This window comes from Arabidopsis thaliana (genome assembly GCF_000001735.4).
Source record: "Arabidopsis thaliana chromosome 1 sequence".
Lineage (NCBI taxonomy): Eukaryota > Viridiplantae > Streptophyta > Magnoliopsida > Brassicales > Brassicaceae > Arabidopsis > Arabidopsis thaliana.
The window spans coordinates 9775495-9793206 of record NC_003070.9 but is presented as its reverse complement, the minus strand read 5'-3'; the positions used below and the strand labels follow the sequence as shown (position 1 = coordinate 9793206).

General features: G+C 35.4%; 4 protein-coding genes across 7 annotated transcripts; 1 reads left to right on the top strand and 3 right to left on the bottom strand.

Moving 5' to 3' along the window:
• Positions 1-1660: 1660 nt before the first annotated feature.
• AT1G28080 (RING finger protein) lies at positions 1661-3516 on the bottom strand. Of its 2 annotated transcripts, NM_001332798.1 has the most exons (4): positions 2642-3516; positions 2483-2533; positions 2301-2373; positions 1661-1753 (listed from the first exon to the last, which is right to left on the bottom strand). In NM_001332798.1, exons 1-4 carry the CDS (start codon positions 3379-3381, stop codon positions 1709-1711), a joined length of 909 nt encoding a protein of 302 aa, NP_001320595.1. In that variant the 5' UTR covers positions 3382-3516; the 3' UTR covers positions 1661-1708. The 2 variants fall into 2 exon arrangements, with proteins under 2 accessions (NP_001320595.1, NP_174129.2); NM_102573.3 differs by having other exon boundaries at positions 1661-2373; positions 2642-3463.
• A 5599-nt stretch (positions 3517-9115) lies between these two features.
• On the bottom strand, positions 9116-10360 carry AT1G28070 (ATP-dependent RNA helicase). The gene is made up of 2 exons (NM_102572.3): positions 9943-10360; positions 9116-9690 (listed from the first exon to the last, which is right to left on the bottom strand). Exons 1-2 carry the CDS (start codon positions 10123-10125, stop codon positions 9343-9345), a joined length of 531 nt encoding a protein of 176 aa, NP_174128.1. The 5' UTR covers positions 10126-10360; the 3' UTR covers positions 9116-9342.
• On the bottom strand, positions 10300-14356 carry AT1G28060 (Pre-mRNA-splicing factor 3). Of its 3 annotated transcripts, none has more exons than NM_001332797.1 (7): positions 13564-14188; positions 13169-13450; positions 12700-13077; positions 12423-12617; positions 12171-12325; positions 10512-11594; positions 10300-10431 (listed from the first exon to the last, which is right to left on the bottom strand). In NM_001332797.1, exons 1-6 carry the CDS (start codon positions 14038-14040, stop codon positions 10721-10723), a joined length of 2361 nt encoding a protein of 786 aa, NP_001321377.1. In that variant the 5' UTR covers positions 14041-14188; the 3' UTR covers positions 10300-10431; positions 10512-10720. The 3 variants fall into 3 exon arrangements, with proteins under 3 accessions (NP_001321377.1, NP_001319094.1, NP_174127.1); NM_001332796.1 differs by adding an exon at positions 14225-14356 and having other exon boundaries at positions 10341-11594; positions 13564-14092; NM_102571.3 differs by having other exon boundaries at positions 10341-11594; positions 13564-14204.
• Positions 14357-15163: 807 nt separating this feature from the next.
• Positions 15164-17685, top strand: BBX13 (B-box type zinc finger protein with CCT domain-containing protein). The gene is made up of 4 exons (NM_102570.4): positions 15164-16335; positions 16527-16694; positions 16979-17223; positions 17337-17685. Exons 1-4 carry the CDS (start codon positions 15550-15552, stop codon positions 17437-17439), a joined length of 1302 nt encoding a protein of 433 aa, NP_174126.1. The 5' UTR covers positions 15164-15549; the 3' UTR covers positions 17440-17685.
• The last annotated feature ends 27 nt before the right edge of the window (positions 17686-17712 follow it).

Sequence of the window (17712 nt, the reverse complement as noted above, 5' to 3'; positions counted from 1 at the left end):
ATTTTATATATATTTCAGAAATAGTTATATTTATTATGATAGGTAATTCCCTTAATTTATAGAGTATTAACAATTTTAAAACGTTTATAAAAATAAAAAAAATAAAAAAAACACACCTTTTATTATGTAGACATATGTCTGGTTCTTACCAAAATTTCTGACGGTAATTAGTTAACACTTAACACACACGAAAATTTAGATATGGCATGTCCTATTTTGAGACACTAACATAGTGATCATTACTTTACTTTTTCTATTCATCGACACACACCTTAATTTTCAAAACCTATATATAGTACTTGCCGTAAAAAATAATGTAGTGATTAAAGAGAAAATGTCTCTATAATCGATTCCTAAGCAAAAGAATCATGCACAATATTAGCATGACTTAATTCGAATTTTCCATAGATGCATTAAAATGTTTAAGCTAATTTGATTGACTTTTAAATGTATCAACTAACTGACTAGAAAAAGTATGAAACTATCCAAAGATCATTTAGGGAAACTTTTATATGCTTGTGAGTGGGAAAGGCAATATTTTTGGCTCGACGGAAAAGACAAACTTAGCCATGCATGCATCAATGCTCTCAAATCACGTTTTTCATCAAATGATTATTAGAATGAGAATTTAATATGTCACCTATATATATCTCTATGTCTATCATGCATCAGTGTAGTTAAAGTATCAATATAAAATGTTTTATACTAACAATACATTTATTAGTCGGACCAAATATCAATATATTCTTGTGACGAACATACTCACGAAAATAAACAAAAACATGAGAACTTAAGCATTGAACGAAAAACTAAAATTTCCATGGCTATCTATACTTTGTGTGACATTCAACTTCCTCGTAATTGTACTTTGTATGAAATTCAACTTCTCCATATAATTGATTTTTGTGAAATAAAATCATGTTATATTTAGGGTTACTTGATAACCAAAATATTTAGATTTTTAGGTCCAAAAGTTTCTCTGACCATGGAAAATAATTTGCTAAATTAGCTAGTCACTTTATACTATCGCTAAAACATGCTGTTTTTTTAAAGATTATATTTGTACACCAATTGAACTCAACAATTGATGGTACGTATAAAATTTCAAGAATATTCATTATCAAATTATGAATAATGAATGTGCTTAGTATAAATTAATCGCTAGTCTCGAGTCTCGACCATCAACTAACGCAACTACAGTTTTTTAAAAAGACTTAGCCATTTATCCGACGTCCAAAATGATGTTTAGATGTTAAATACAAAAACGTTATTGAATGGTCGTTTATTAGACATTATTTTTTGAAAAAATATTTATCATGTAGAATGAAATATCACGCGTTTACTAAATTAGCAAGCGTATATTATCACTTTAATAAATTAGCAAACGTATTTTACTGTACACACACACCTATACATGCAATTGATTCTTGTAGGGCACAAGAGTTCATATAATCGCATGAACATGTATTTGTGAGCCTAGCGAGAGGGACATGCAATATAGATTATAGTAATTTCTGATTAACGAGAGCATCTAAACACACATACGCATGTAAGCTTTTTAAGTTTGGATTAAGATATCCTTTCTTTTCTGGTTTCTACTATTCTCAAAGCAAGCATGCCTGCTGACTCAGACTTATTTTTTATATTTTTCTTAATAAATAATCACTACTATAAATCATTATTAATATAACAATATTATGGCATGAAACTAATGAAACGGCCAGTTATAGTTCCCCTCTCGTTTTCCAGTTTCCTATGAGAGAATTAATAACAACAACAATTATTATCATAATTATTTGATAAGGTAGTGGGTACTTCGAGAAACGATCAATCAATAACGTTTAATTTTCAAAAGCGATAAAGACTGATTTTTGGTTGATCATAATTCTGATTAGAAAGTTGCTTAGGAAAAATATTAGTTTGATGCTTCATTATAAGCCTAAAATATTCATTTTTGCTTATACTAATTAATTAATTGAACACAGAAATAATTGAATTCATAAATTCGAACCCGAGGTTATTCATGATTATTAATTAGATTTGCACCTAATTAAGGATGTCATGTAGCTCTCAAAATTCAGAATGTGGTTTTCACTCAACTGTATTACAATATATAATTTGAATATCTATAGCCTAAGACTTAAAACTGAACTATATAAGTTAGCGAAGTTACGACACTATGACATCAGACTTGTGACCTAATAAGTTGGGGATTTAGTTCCAATGTCATTTTCATCTCGCAGCCCCTAAACTTGGAAGATAAAAAACGTATATAAAAGAGTTGGAGTTTAGATATTTACCTCAGATTCGCTATCCAATTCAAGTTTCTTCATGAGGTACTTAATTAACAATCTAACAGTGATTCTCCCATCTCTTATCCATGCAAATTGAAAACAAATTTGTTAATTAGAATATAATTAACAGAAGAAACTCCCCTAAACAAAGAACTTTTATAACGCATGAGACAAAAAAATAGACTTACTTGATTCTCAAGTAGCTTTTATTTACTTGAGGCAAGAACGGTTCCCTTTCCCTGCGTTCACAAATCCAACGTTATAAAACATATACATGCACATGCGTTACATACTAAAATAAATAGAATTTAACTAAAAATGAATCTAGAAAGAAAAAAAATACTTACTGAAATTGTGAAGCTTGAAGAAGAAACCAAAGACCAGAATGTGGTCTTCTTGGAGGATCAAGAACCCTAAACTCAGAGCTTGGTCCAGCTCCTCCCTCATCCACACAACAGCTTCTTGAAAGACTATTATTATTAGTGACGTCACGGTCACTCAATGATGACGGTCTAAACGGCGCCATATATTGAGGTATCCACGGCTTTGAAGATGGAAACGAAAAGCCGCGATTTAATAACGTTTGAGGCTTCATTAATTGGTGGTTGTAAACCAACGACGGTCCACGCATCGTCAATAACTGATCATGATGATATGGCAGCTGCAACGGTTGCGTCGGTAGGTGATCTATACTACTACTAACCGCGGTTGAGGATGAAGAGAACAAGCTCAGCTCTAATGAATTCTCTCTTCCACTTCCGTTTTTGCTACAACAACGTTGGAGCTTATACGAGCCATCCGTGTTCTCCTCAGGGCCTATACCTAAGCGGAGCCAAGATTTGTCTTTATTATCGTCTACGTTAATAGAACAAACGACGTCGTTCTTTGGGGCCGTTCCGTCGTCTTTCACTGGAGAAGAAGAGATGTTATAATAATCAGTAGAACCTGGTGCTGGATCGGAGACGGAACATGTATCTCCACTAGGATCTTGATTGTTGGTAGTTGTTTCTCTCATCATCATCGAGTCCGTGAAACCGCCGTAAACACCGAAAAGCGTTGAGGATTCAAGAGGAACCATATTGGTCATATGATCTCAGCATGAGTCATATATGGAGGGGTTATTGAAAAGTGAGAAGAGGGGTTAGAGAAGGTATGGTTTTGTGGAGAAGAAATGATTCTCATGAAGAAGATAAGGGTTTTGTTTATTTATTTCCTTTTAATTATTTAATATACTACATAGTTTTTCAATAATTTTAAATGCGTAGGGTTGTGAGTGAGAGAGGACGAGGAAGAGAAATTATTCCTTTGAAAATCTTACTTTCCATTAATTCTCTTTGTTTGGAAGCTTGTGGGAATGTAAGAAAGAGAGAGGGGTGTGATGGTCTCTCTGTCTGTCAGATTTAATTCAATAGAAATATCTGAAATTATGAAAAATTTCATGTACGTAGAGATCATATATACGTAATGTAAAAGTTTATATAATTTAGGACTACACTTTTTCTTTTTCTTACTCAAAATGAATAAACAATATTAATTATTTCTGTAAAAGTTTATTTGGGTTTTATTGACTTTAAAAGGACGAAAGGTATTCCTTATATGAAAAAAGGATGAAATGGGGTGTGTGATCGATCCAGCTAATCGCTTTTTTAAGGCCATGTTCCGAGGACAAAAAATTGACAGACAAAGTTATTATTTTGTTTTTAAGGGAATTTAATTACTAATATCCTTAGAAAGTTTATTTTTAGCCCTAATTGGATGGATTTCTAATGAGATTTTTGGGATAATTTTAAGCTGTTTATTTCTTTCAAGTTGGTTTTCTCTTTTATTTTATTTTGGTAGAAGGGAAAATTTCTAAGGATGTGCTCTCAAGTCAAATTTAGTTCTTCATTGTACTGATCTTTCAGACCATAATCCATGTTAATTTGTATATTATTTCGATATTATTTTATCAAACAATTAATTTGCTATACAATAGAGTTATTCATCACATGAGTCTTTTAGAATTTTTGATATAATCTTACACAAAATACAATAAAGACCATGCATTTTTTTACTGAAAAGGAATAAAAGCACCTGTTATTGATTAACTTTTAACGCACAGAAGTTCATGTTAATTTAACTTTTAATCCGAACCATGTTCCATACATGTAAGAAGATCATATATATATGTACGTTCCATTTTTGTTGTAATGATCGTCAACTAATTTAATCTTCAATTACGATCATTGCAATCTCCTTTTTGTTTTCTATAAAAATCACTCATTTCCTAAAACATTTCAACAGTCTTACAACTTTATCTTTTCATTAAAGTCTTATGAAATAACATCATAAGTTAATCATGTGTATCAACTATCAACCCTAGCAAAAGAACTTGTGAATATCGAGGCGCTAATGTTATACTACTACAAGTTATATTTATAACTACAAATCACAGTCTGCGTAGAAGTATTTTGGTCCTAGGAGTTACAGTAAATTATATTGAAAATTTCTATATTGTAGTATTAGTTTCAGCTTGAAAAACTAAATATTGATTTAAGAAAAAACTTTCTGGTATATATTTCTATTATCTTAAATAAGTTTTATAATATTTATCAAAATGGATAATCAATTATAATAAATGCATTTTCACTGCGACGCTTATCTAGTGATTGATGGTTTTTGATGTTAATAATGTGTAAAACAAAGGTACGTGCATCTTGTTTATTTTTGTAAGATTGTTTTAAAAAAATATATGAAGGAGTACTTGAGTTGCACTTAATTACACATATGCATAAACAGAGAAAGGGTGCATGAGTGACTTGATAAGATAATAAAATATATCCTTTAGATTAGAAATGAGGCAAGTGGAATGGGCAGAGAGTGGAGAGGAATATGATGACAATATCTGTCAAAATGTCAATAATAAGATAGATTACTTGGAATTTTACATAGAATATAGTACTAATATATATACATGCATGATGGGAAGTTGAATCAAACGAAAAGGAAACCATAAAAGGGAGCGTGAAGAGAGAATGAAAGGCTAATAATAAAGAAATGATGCAAGGGAAATAAAGTAGGAGTAGAAATTGGTAAAGCATGGATTCTTTTTTTCCTTTTTAATATATGTAAGGGAAAAATGTGGGTTATATATTCGATGGTTGTAGGATGACATGAATATACAAAAGAAAACCCTAAAATGGTATAATTAAAATCAAAAAAGAAAGAGAAAAATAATGAAAAAGAGAGTTGGGCATGCATGATGGTGTTTGGTATCCCCATAGCCCGAGGACCCAAACCACAGACGACGTGGGGACTCTTCTGCTCTTTCTCTGAACTCCATGTGACCCCCACCCGATTGTTTTTACGTATATACATGGGAATATATACATATATATAACCAGACCTAGTAGCTATAGATCCAGGACCGAAACCCAAATCACATTTATAAAACCGAATATTTTTGCTATTTAAGACGTCTATCTATAGTAAGCAGTAGCAAAGGTGAGACCACAATAATTGTCGTCGATAGTGAAACTCAAATCTTTAACTTGGAATCACATATAACAAGTTTTCTATCATTTCGAACAAATTATTCAATTACACATTCATATACATAACATTTTTTTTTCTTCCTGATTATATACATATACTTTGCACTCCGAATGTTTTTAGATTTTGTTCTATCCGTACATGCATGCATCTAAGTTGTCTATAATTGTGAAGTCGTCTTTGCTGCCGCTGTCACTTTCTTACCTTCCGAAGAGCTATTATGTGCTTTTTGGATCAATATCAACTGAAATTATACCACAAATATAGTCTATAGTGGTCGACAAAAAAGGTAGACAACAGCCGAATCCTAAGGGGGAGTATTTCTACGTATCAAGTTCGCGTTTTGACAGTAAATAAAAATGAAATAACTTAATTCGATATGTTCCTGTCTTCTTGAACTTGGAACATATTATGTATCGAATGTTTGAAGCTTCTTGATAATTCAAATATAAAAAAAGAACTTTTATGATAATATACGAAAATGTCTATGTATTATAAGCTCATAGTTTATTTGATTCAAAAATAAACGATCATAATAGTTCATCCCTAATATCTGATCATAAATGTATATTTTCGCTTAGCAAACTTCCCAATGAAATAGATCGAAGTATATACTTTCCCTAAACTAGAAGATAATTACTGATAATTTATGAATGTTTAGTAAAACATAACATTTATTTTGTTTATTATGATCTTATACCAAAAACAAAAACAAAAAAAGATTTTTGTGACGGTGATAACTATTAACTGATAAACATGAGTCCAACGTACGTAGAATAAGAGTGATCTGGTGATCTACTAACTTAGCAGCTGATTAATCTTAGTGAAATATTATAAGAAACATTATTACTAAAAATCGTTGCAAAAAGTTAGCGAAATTTTGACGTAGCAACGACTGATTGACTATTTCGTTGTCATATCTCGCTAATTTAATGTAGTAATATAGAAAAAGGGTTTTAAAACAGAATAAAGATAACTGTGTAGTAAGGAACCTTTTTGAGCATGCATATTAGATGCGATCGGAATACTCATATTGGTGTAGCATTGTCTTTTTATTTGGTAAAGGCACTTTAGTCCAACCTGAAATTCGCGAGCATGTAAATTTATTTTTAACTCGGCTTGGTCAGATCCGTTTTCTCTCGGATTTGTATTTCAAAGTCCAGTCCAGCCTAGATGACTACAAGATAAACCTGAGTATTGTCAGGAACAACACAGATTTTAAACATTTACGAACCAATTATTACAAAAAAATATTAAGTTAACTTAAATACAAAAGTGAAAGAACCCTAGTATATATATATTAAATCCAAATATATATATAAGACTCACAATAAATGGTATATAAAAATAAAATAAAAAATGATATTTCTTTGTTTATAATGGTATGTTTTTCATACGAACGCTTTAAAATCATGTCTATTAATGTCAATGATGGTCAAGGTACATACAAAACAAACTCTGAAACGAAAGTTTGGAATTCTTTTCCATCTGGTTTATTACATAGGTTTGATATTCTTTCGAGGTTGAGGATCCATAGAAATGATGTTACAACTCGCTTAATGTTAGACATCATAGATAATCACTATAGTTATGGGTGAGGAGTAGAGCAACGTAACACCTAAGTCTCCCAACTTTTAAAGACACCCATCTTATCTGAAATTAAACAAACAAAACTCAAAAGGAACATTATCACATCGTTCGAAAAACCATAACATTCTTAAGAGATAAAAAAAAAAAAAAGATATGAACAGTTGGAAAAATCATAACATTCTCAAGATAAATAATACATGAAGTGGTACATAATATGAAGCCAACATGTGAGTATGTATGAAGACTCCAACACCAACCATGAAATTTTGAACCTGAGTAAGATGTTGCTTCTTGAAGAGGTTCATGTCTCTATGTGATGTGAGAAAAAGCACTAGAATCACGAGTCCATCCTATTCATTGCAGACCATATAGATTAACATAACAGCTAGAGCTTTAAGAATTTAGCCACTTTCTGAAAGTGACTCCAACATTTATAAATTACAATGATTTGAAGAGGTCGGTAGAACCTCGATTGTTTTTTGTTTCTCAAAGTTATTTTGGTTTGATATAGCCTGTAGGCCATGTTGAGGAAATCCACGACGCCCAAGAGTAAAAGAAGTTCTCACGACCTTATAACCCCTAAACCCTATCAAGTACTTCATCTGCCTTATTAGCTAGCCATTACACGTAAGATTGTAGTTGTTTTAAGAAAGTTCAGAATGAGGTGTTTCATTCTCATAAGCAAATATGAGCTTCAAAGCGCAAATGAGGAGTGATAGTTGCAAGAGCATAAGATGGGATACGTGCTTCGTATATATACGTGTTTTGTATATATAACGCTAATACATAGAAGTTTGATCACATTTTCAAAATGACTCATGTATTCTTTACTAAGATCTTAACACAAATTAACGAAAAAAGATCATCATTTCGGACAATAGCTTTCCAATATGGTTAAGTTGTTCACACAACAACTTGAAATCACAAAGATAGCTAGACATATCTCGCCTTAATTAGCTTCCTTTCGTAATAACTCCCATTGAGGTCAATGAATCAAAATCCCGAGATATAGCTAATGCAACCCAAAGATCTTGTTTATAATTTGACTTTTCCATATATAGTATTATTAAACATTTAATGTGACAGAAATGAGCCTCACTAGTTCTGATGATAATTCTTCTTTGATTGTTTGCATTAATAATTAATTGATCGTATAAGTTGTTCATTGAATGTGAGCTGTAGTTGCTGTGAATTACTGCCATTTTTATTTCAATATATTATATGTATGATTGCAAAAGTTGACAATGTTAGGGGGAAATGCCATTCAATTATGGTTCGATTATAATTTATTGTATAAAGCCATTTTTATTTTGGTCAAAACCAAAAAAATAATCAAGGATTAACTTTTGATTTATAAATTAAAATGGGAAACAAAAGAAACAGAAATTGTGGTAAATCACATGCTTGCAATCATTATGCTTTTTAAATTTTCTTTCCACGCAGCGCGCGAGTCTTAAGCTTCATTGACCAACTTTTATGCAACAACTATCCTAAACAAAACTCTCAAGACTCTCTCCTTTCATTACCAATCGATATTATTAACCTGACAGATCAGTTAGTCCCATAAAAACACACCAGTCTATTCAAGCAACCTCACGATTACGTAAATCCCATAAAACACATGCAATCACTAGCACTTGTTCCACCGGATCTGCATTAAGCCATTAACCACATTTTGTTTTGTTTTTTCTATCCGATCTATTTAGTTTACACAGTCTGATCTGCTTTTCACTAATCCATGTTGTTGTTTTTTTCTTTTCCAACAACTTTGAGACATTGTCTTTAAATATAATGCCACAACACGAACACTAGTTTATACATATACGAGTTAAGAGATTAAAAGACAAAAAGAGAGAAGACAACCCTCAAATCTATGTGAAGAAAACTGAAAATGAAATGAGAAAAAAATCAACAACGAAAGATAGGTTCAAGGAGAAGTAGAGTGAAGTTGATCAAAGTGGAGAAGCTGAGTTGCACATTTGGGGCAATCCTTAAAGAGTTTAGGTACCATGAAATACATTAAACAAGCTTTGCAACCAGCTACCACAAGAACATCTTCGTCTTGTTCCTCTTTGTGATACTTTCTTGATGAAGGAGACGACTCTGATGAAGACTCTTCGCTTTCATAATACGAGCTAACTTCTTCTGATGAAAAAACTGTTCCAGACGATTCACCACTGGATTGGTCTGCATAGTTACCACGACTCATCGATTTTCTCGGATCTTCTTTCACTCTCATTCCACTATTCCAGCTTCTGTAGTAAATCTCTCCTGTCTATAAACAAAAACCCCACCTCAGCATCTCAAAATTTGATGCTACATAGCAATTTCAAACATATTTATTCCCCAAAACGAAAGAAAATACTAGAATTATCAGTTAAGGCGTTTAGTTTAGCCATACAATTACAAATCAAGCTTGAAACCAAAACCCTTTGAGCATTTTGAGACAAAACAAAATAAAATTGAAAGATCAATTATAAGGAAACATGGAAGGAATCTGTTTCTTTTTGTGTGAGTTTTCTTTTACCTTAAGATCAAGACACTGTTCCAAATGAGAAGGAACAGAGAAGTGAGAACTGAGCTCCAAGAATCTATCTGAGATCGGGATATGTTCATCGCTCATACCAAATCCATCTCCCATACTACTTCTCCGATCAATAAGTGAACAATTCTGCATCGATCTCTCTAGATATTCTGTTATATCCGCCATCTCCTCTTATCACTATAATGATTCCAAAAGCAGAGGAGAAGAAGAAGAAGAAACAAAAGAGATAGATATTTGGAAGGAATGAAAACAAGAAAAACACGAAGGAAGACTCTTTAATCAAGGAAAAAAAAACAGAGTTTGAGGGTAGTTTGGGGATTTTCATGAGGTCACGCGCCCGTGTTGGTGGAGAATTGTTGGGTAAAGAGAAAGCTGGAGGAGGTGTAGCTGTCAGGTACATATTGAGCACTCAGGCTCGCATCTTGTCGCACGTTTCGTCCAACCATCTACACGCGCGGCTCATTCTTCTGACTGTACACATAATTATGTTATCGGTTAGTGGCCTCGATATTTTTAAAACATTATAGTTTTGTTTTAAGTCATAATCATACTTAACCAATGGTACTTTTTTGGCTGTGACTCAGATAATTCATGTTGTATCATCAACCTTAAACAGTTTACCTAGTAAAAAACAGATCATTTCTTGTTCAAAAACTAAAATACCAGACACCAGGGGAATATATGTTCATAGAAGTGCAATAACATGTCCAAATAGTTAACGCATTTCAAGGTGATGATGATGATATGAGGGAGAGAGGATTTAGTCGTCTGAGTAATTGACAGCGAGATCCCAGTAGTGAACAACACCAGCATCCATGAAAACTTTCTTGGCAGTGGATTCCGTCACGCATTCGTGTACATGAAACCTATGAAAACTCGGTTTCCCAATACTTCCTTGCCAAACCAACCAACACTTGTTTCCGCCATTCACTTCTTCTTCCTCGTCTTCATTCCCTTCCTTCCTCTCTGCCTCTTCCCAGTTTATTCGCTTCATCATCAGCTTCCCGTATCTCTTTATCGCTTTGCTCTTGCCCTCAACCACAACCACACTCATTTCATCCGTCATCACACTACACCCTGTTAATCTGTTCTCTCTTGCATTCATCTCCACTTTGAATCTTGTTTTAGGGTGCGATAACTTTTTGATCTTGTACACCGACACAATCGTCTCAACCGTTGTTGGATCATCGAAAAGCTTCCTCTCTTTCTTCTCACGTTTCTCTGCAGGAGTTAGCTTCCGGGCAGCATTCCTATCTGTATGAGCCTGTTCACGCTCAGCAGCTGCTGTGCGGATCTCTTTTTCAAGCTTTGTTGGGTCTTGGGTCGCTTCAGAACCAAGAACCTTCATTAAGTTGCTCATCTTCACCTTTGCTTTTGGTGGTTCCAGCAACCCTTGTCTGATCATCTCCTGTTTCTCCTTTTCTTTTGCTAGACGCCTCTGGGTTCGCAGTTTCTTCTGTTCCTTCTTTGTCAGTTTAAGAGGTTGGGGTGGTGGAGGAGCTGCCTCTGCAGGTGGCTCTATGGGACGAGGATGCTCAATGTAATGAGTAAGTTTTTCTATCTTCAGATGGCTTTCAGTAATGGTGCCATCAGTTATTTCGCCGTATTCGCCATTGGTGAGGACATTTGCATCCCTGAAACATAAAACAATTATGAACTAAGAAGACTCATCATGAACATATACCAAGAAAATAGACCAAAACGACAGAGCACAAAGCAGCTAGATTAACTATTTGGGCTGGCATTGAAAGGTACTAAGTAGATCATAATCATCAGTAGATTCATGTTACCATATTTTACTACCAATCACACCGTTGCTGATGACAAAACCATTGAACTTTCAGAAGTTGTATGTGGAAAACTAAAGCACATATGCGAACACTCAAAGAAATCAAAGAATTGAAATATTAATTGTATATATCCCACCTAAACGAAACTAGATAGTAATTCAAAAAACAAACAAACAACCCTAAACCAACATGAGCAACAAGAACACCAAACAAATTATATGAATGTCATCCGTAGCTGAGAGCAAACTAAAGTTATTGTTATGGTGATTCATCACAGTCATCAAATACTCCAATCGTTACAAGTTCAGTTTTTAAGTGCAGGATGACTTGTTTCCACCAAGGTTATGCCAAGTGAATGTCAAATCAGAAACAAAACAACTTAGCATTAACAGAAAGGGTAAGGTGAGAGAAATTACGTACCACCACTCAACATCTGGAATTGGCTCCTTGGGCTTCTCTTTTCTCGGGACACGTTCGGATACCTCTATCAAATTTGGATTTATATCATCGTTTGCCTTAGCCAGTTGTGCTTGCTTCACCTTCAGCTCCTTCGCTTTTGCTTCACCAAAATGACTCTATAAAGAAAAGACAGAAATACACACAATGAGACATCTAAAAGACCACCAAGAGAGAATATCGTCAAAAAGAATCCATACAAAAGACAATGCATACCTTAAACTTCAAATTTTCAGCATCTCTTGTCCATTTACCTTCCTCAACAAACTGGAAACTCATACGTTTAGGTCTCAGAATCTTTTTTTCATCAATACCCATCCTTGTGTCAAAATAGGGGTTTTCTTTTAGATCTGCTTCCAGTTGAGGTTTAAGAATCTGAAAAGCATCTTTCTTCTTTTTGTTTATGTTAACCTGTAAAATCCAAGTACTTTAGAAGCTCGATCATATAAAGAAAAACATGAAAACTTAAGATATTCAAATTAACATTGCTGACCTTCAATGTACTAAGATTGCTTGGTTTAGTCACACTAATCACATTTCCGTGTTCATCTATCTCCCTTCCTAGTGCATCCACGCGCAGAACAGGGGGCTTTTCCGGTCTCTGTGCAACAGTCATATCTGAGGGTGCCTGTCCTGGAAATAGGTTAATAACGGGAGCGAACTCTCGATCCTGATGAAATCCCATATTAGCTGCCAGCTCCTGGGCTCGCTTAACAGCTTCAATGTTGGCAATACTCCCAAAGCCAGCAAGGCCAGTATGTGGTAATGTTGAAGCAAAAGATGTGCCTGTAGAGACAGCAGGAGTGGTAGTCGATGGTGGCACTCTGGTATGTGGGCTACCTTCTGAAGTTGGCTTAGTAGCCTTCTTCAGCTGCACAGAGAATAAGAAAAGCAATTTATCAAATACAAAGTTTTCAGAGAAGAATGAACGCAAAAAAGTATAGAATATCTGTACATCTTACCAAAGGAAGGTTCTTCAATCTATCAGCCAATCCCTTTTGCAATTGTAGTGCTTTCCTAGCTTTCGCTGCTAACGCTGATGAATCAAGAGGCAAGTTTGCACTACTTTTCCCAGCTGTGGACAATGGTCTTCCATCTGTACTAGATTTTCCAGGAACCTCATGAGATCTGACAACACTAGCCTTATTTTCATCCGTTGTAGATATCGAAGATACCTTAGTGAGCAGTGTTTGACTAGGGGCAGCAGAAGCTTCCGATGGAATAGAACTATATGTAGAGGCTCCCTGCACAAAAAAAGAAAATGCAAGCATTAGCTAGCGAAGAAGACTAGAGGTAATCATGAACAAATCGCAAGTAGCAAACAAAGAAGATTAACGAAAAGGTATAAAGAACTCACCATCGTAACGCCACTGGTTGGATTCGTAGCCCCAGAACCCTCAGAGACTTGAGCATCTTTGTTCTCAACTTCAATAGCCACATCCTCAAACCTGCTCCTCCTCTCACCATTCCCATCAGCAAACCTAGATTTCTTCTTCCCATCCCTAGCCCCATTCTCTTCCTCTCTATCTTTCCTCTTGCTCCTCGATTCCTTCTCTTTACTACCTTCGTGAGACCTCTCATGGTGATGCTTTTCCCTATCTCTACTCCCTTCTCTCTCGCCTCGCTCTACAGATCTCCCTCTTCTATCCTTGGTCCTATCTCTCTCATCTTCCCTATCGCCGCGCCTCGATGAACGGTAGTGATCTGAATCACGACGCTTCGAATCAACATCGCGGTCACGGCGGCGTCCTCCTTCACGTTGTGGAGAATGGTCGGGACTCGAATCTCGATCACGATCGTCACGGTGGCTCCTGGAATATCTCTCCTTATCCATGGCAGAATTTAGGGTTTATTCCTAACAACAATTTGCTTCTGATTCGCCGGTCCTATAAATATACGAAAATTCACAACCGGAATAAACCAGCGATTCAGATTAGAACCAAAACGACCAGCGAAACCAAGTTCTGAATCAGATTTTTGTTCCTTCCGGAAAAATCCTAAAGGGAGCGAAACGATACCGGATCCGGAAGATATATAATCCAATCACCGGACTACAAGCTTCCCTTATGGGCTGAAGCCCATTTTTGAGTTCCTTCTTGAGATAGTTCTTCAATTTTGAGTCTAATGGGCTTTTATATCATCTTTTACTTAAAAAAAAAAAAATCGACGATTCATCTTCTATAGAGATATATGAAAATTCAAGCTATTTATCTTTAAAAAGAAAAATATTTGATGTCAGGTCGCAGTTTTCTTACAAGCAGAAATCCAAACTCTTCATACCAACTATTTTTGGAATAAACAAGATTTCTTTGCCAAGAGTTTTCATACCAACTATTTTTTGGATAAATAAGATTTCTTTGCCAAGAGATTTCCACAAGTTGACCACAAATTAAACATTCGATCAAAACTCAAGAATTCAAATATAGAAGTATATAACGCATATATTCCGCTTTGACTCAAAAAAGAAAAAACCCGCTCATATACTGTATTATGTATAGTCTGAATCACAAACTCTCTAACACGTGAAATTTAATGCGTTAGTCAAGAATCGTTCCGATTGTTACCACTCCCCAGGAACTTTTTCAAGATATTTATACCTCAGAATGATAGCACTTTACAAATAAGTTATACTTTTTTTCAAAACAAAAAAAAACAACTTATTGAAGTCTATGGACAAAAAGAAAATATCTAACATGAATCCTAAAATATCTTTACGATTTTAATTTTATCACATCTTTTGTCAAGAACTCGTGTGTAGCAGTTTATTATGCACATAAATATATGCTATACATTACGCTGCAATGTTCGTAAATACTAGTTCCAGAAAAAGACGATTCCAGCCGTTATTACACTGATCAAAAAGTTATTGCTATATACGGAAAGAATTAATCCCATAAAAATCATGTGCTTTGAACTAACTTTCCCTTTATACGTTAAAATAGATATTTAGGTGAAAAAGCAGATTAGATATTTTCTCTTAGATTCTCTGTCACAGTCAACGTAAGCTTCGCCGTCTGAACAATGGCGACTCTCTCAGCACGCTTTTACACCGTCAGATCTCAACATATCTCAATCTGAACAATCCATCATACACAAGTTCCATACATCGCAACACAGAAAAACAAATCCCTAACCCCAAACTGTTTACAATAATTAGCTTCGTTGTCTTCTTCATTCCAAAAGATTTGCAGATAATTTTGACAAAGCCCCCCAAAAAAAAAAAGAGTTCAAAATGAAAAACGTGAGAAATGGATTTGTCATCATTCTTCTCACCGTCCTTAGTCTCTGAAAATAAATTCTGATTTTGATTTCGAATTTTAGGGATTTTGAGAGAGAGTCAGTTATGAGTAGTTCGGAGAGAGTACCGTGCGATTTCTGCGGCGAGCGTACGGCGGTTTTGTTTTGTAGAGCCGATACGGCGAAGCTGTGTTTGCCTTGTGATCAGCAAGTTCACACGGCGAATCTGTTGTCGAGGAAGCACGTGCGATCTCAGATCTGCGATAATTGCGGTAACGAGCCAGTCTCTGTTCGGTGTTTCACCGATAATCTGATTTTGTGTCAGGAGTGTGATTGGGATGTTCACGGAAGTTGTTCAGTTTCCGATGCTCATGTTCGATCCGCCGTGGAAGGTTTTTCCGGTTGTCCATCGGCGTTGGAGCTTGCTGCTTTATGGGGACTTGATTTGGAGCAAGGGAGGAAAGATGAAGAGAATCAAGTTCCGATGATGGCGATGATGATGGATAATTTCGGGATGCAGTTGGATTCTTGGGTTTTGGGATCTAATGAATTGATTGTTCCCAGCGATACGACGTTTAAGAAGCGTGGATCTTGTGGATCTAGTTGTGGGAGGTATAAGCAGGTATTGTGTAAGCAGCTTGAGGAGTTGCTTAAGAGTGGTGTTGTCGGTGGTGATGGCGATGATGGTGATCGTGACCGTGATTGTGACCGTGAGGGTGCTTGTGATGGAGATGGAGATGGAGAAGCAGGAGAGGGGCTTATGGTTCCGGAGATGTCAGAGAGATTGAAATGGTCAAGAGATGTTGAGGAGATCAATGGTGGCGGAGGAGGAGGAGTTAACCAGCAGTGGAATGCTACTACTACTAATCCTAGTGGTGGCCAGAGTTCTCAGGTTTTGCTTATCTCTCTTTTGATTTTTTTGGCTAAGAACAGTTTAGTTTTTTCTGTTAATGAGCAAGTGAGATTAAGTGGTGAAATGTTTTTGTGTAAGGTCAAATATAGTCACTCTGTGTGGTTTTATGGTTTCTCAAGAAGATAAAAAAATGAAAGGTTTCTTAACCTGTGTTGTGAACTTGTATACAGATATGGGATTTTAACTTGGGACAGTCACGGGGACCTGAGGATACGAGTCGAGTGGAAGCTGCATATGTAGGGAAAGGTGCTGCTTCTTCATTCACAATCAACAATTTTGTTGACCATATGAATGAAACTTGTTCCACTAATGTGAAAGGTGTCAAAGAGATTAAAAAGGTAATAGTTCTCATTAACCTTAGTCATTTAAGTAGAGTAGTGTTTAAAACACAATACGTTGTCATCTCCCGTTCATCCTCAAAAATTGTTGTAGACAGTTGCTTCTTTTAGTGAATGATAGAATTCAGAACATGAAACCTAGTCAGAAAAAAGTTACAAGCTGGTTTGCTTTTCTTTGTTTTACCTCATCACCAAGCCACCAATTCTAACATTTTGGCTTATGATATATATTTGCTAGACTGCTATGCAACTTAACTGTGATGCTGATTAGGATTCTTTTGCAGGATGACTACAAGCGATCAACTTCAGGCCAGGTACAACCAACAAAATCTGAGAGCAACAATCGTCCAATTACCTTTGGCTCTGAGAAAGGTTCGAACTCCTCCAGTGACTTGCATTTCACAGAGCATATTGCTGGAACTAGTTGTAAGACCACAAGACTAGTTGCAACTAAGGCTGATCTGGAGCGGCTGGCTCAGAACAGAGGAGATGCAATGCAGCGTTACAAGGAAAAGAGGAAGACACGGAGGTAAATGCTGCTTTTTTCTTTCCCCTTTAATAATTTTTTATTGCCCATCTCCCTTAAAGAATCTGATACCATATTTCGTTTCTCCCTTTGTCTTGGATCTCGGGTGCCAACAGATATGATAAGACCATAAGGTATGAATCGAGGAAGGCAAGAGCTGACACTAGGTTGCGTGTCAGAGGCAGATTTGTGAAAGCTAGTGAAGCTCCTTACCCTTAACCTTAAGTCTCTTCACATAGGCTTCCTTTTAGCTACAAACTTAGTTACTTTTTTTACTTCCACTGCCTCATAAATGTACAGACCGGTCTCGTTTCATCTGGCCGCCCTTCTGTTTTATTGCCTTATCTGGCCCTTTTATGTACCTTGGAATCTTATCTAGTTTAAAAAAGATTGTAACCTTCTAGAAAACCATATTCTGTTGACAGTATATACATGTCTATCCAAGCATTTTGAAGTCTCACAAGCTAATACGCCTTGATACTCTTTGTTTTA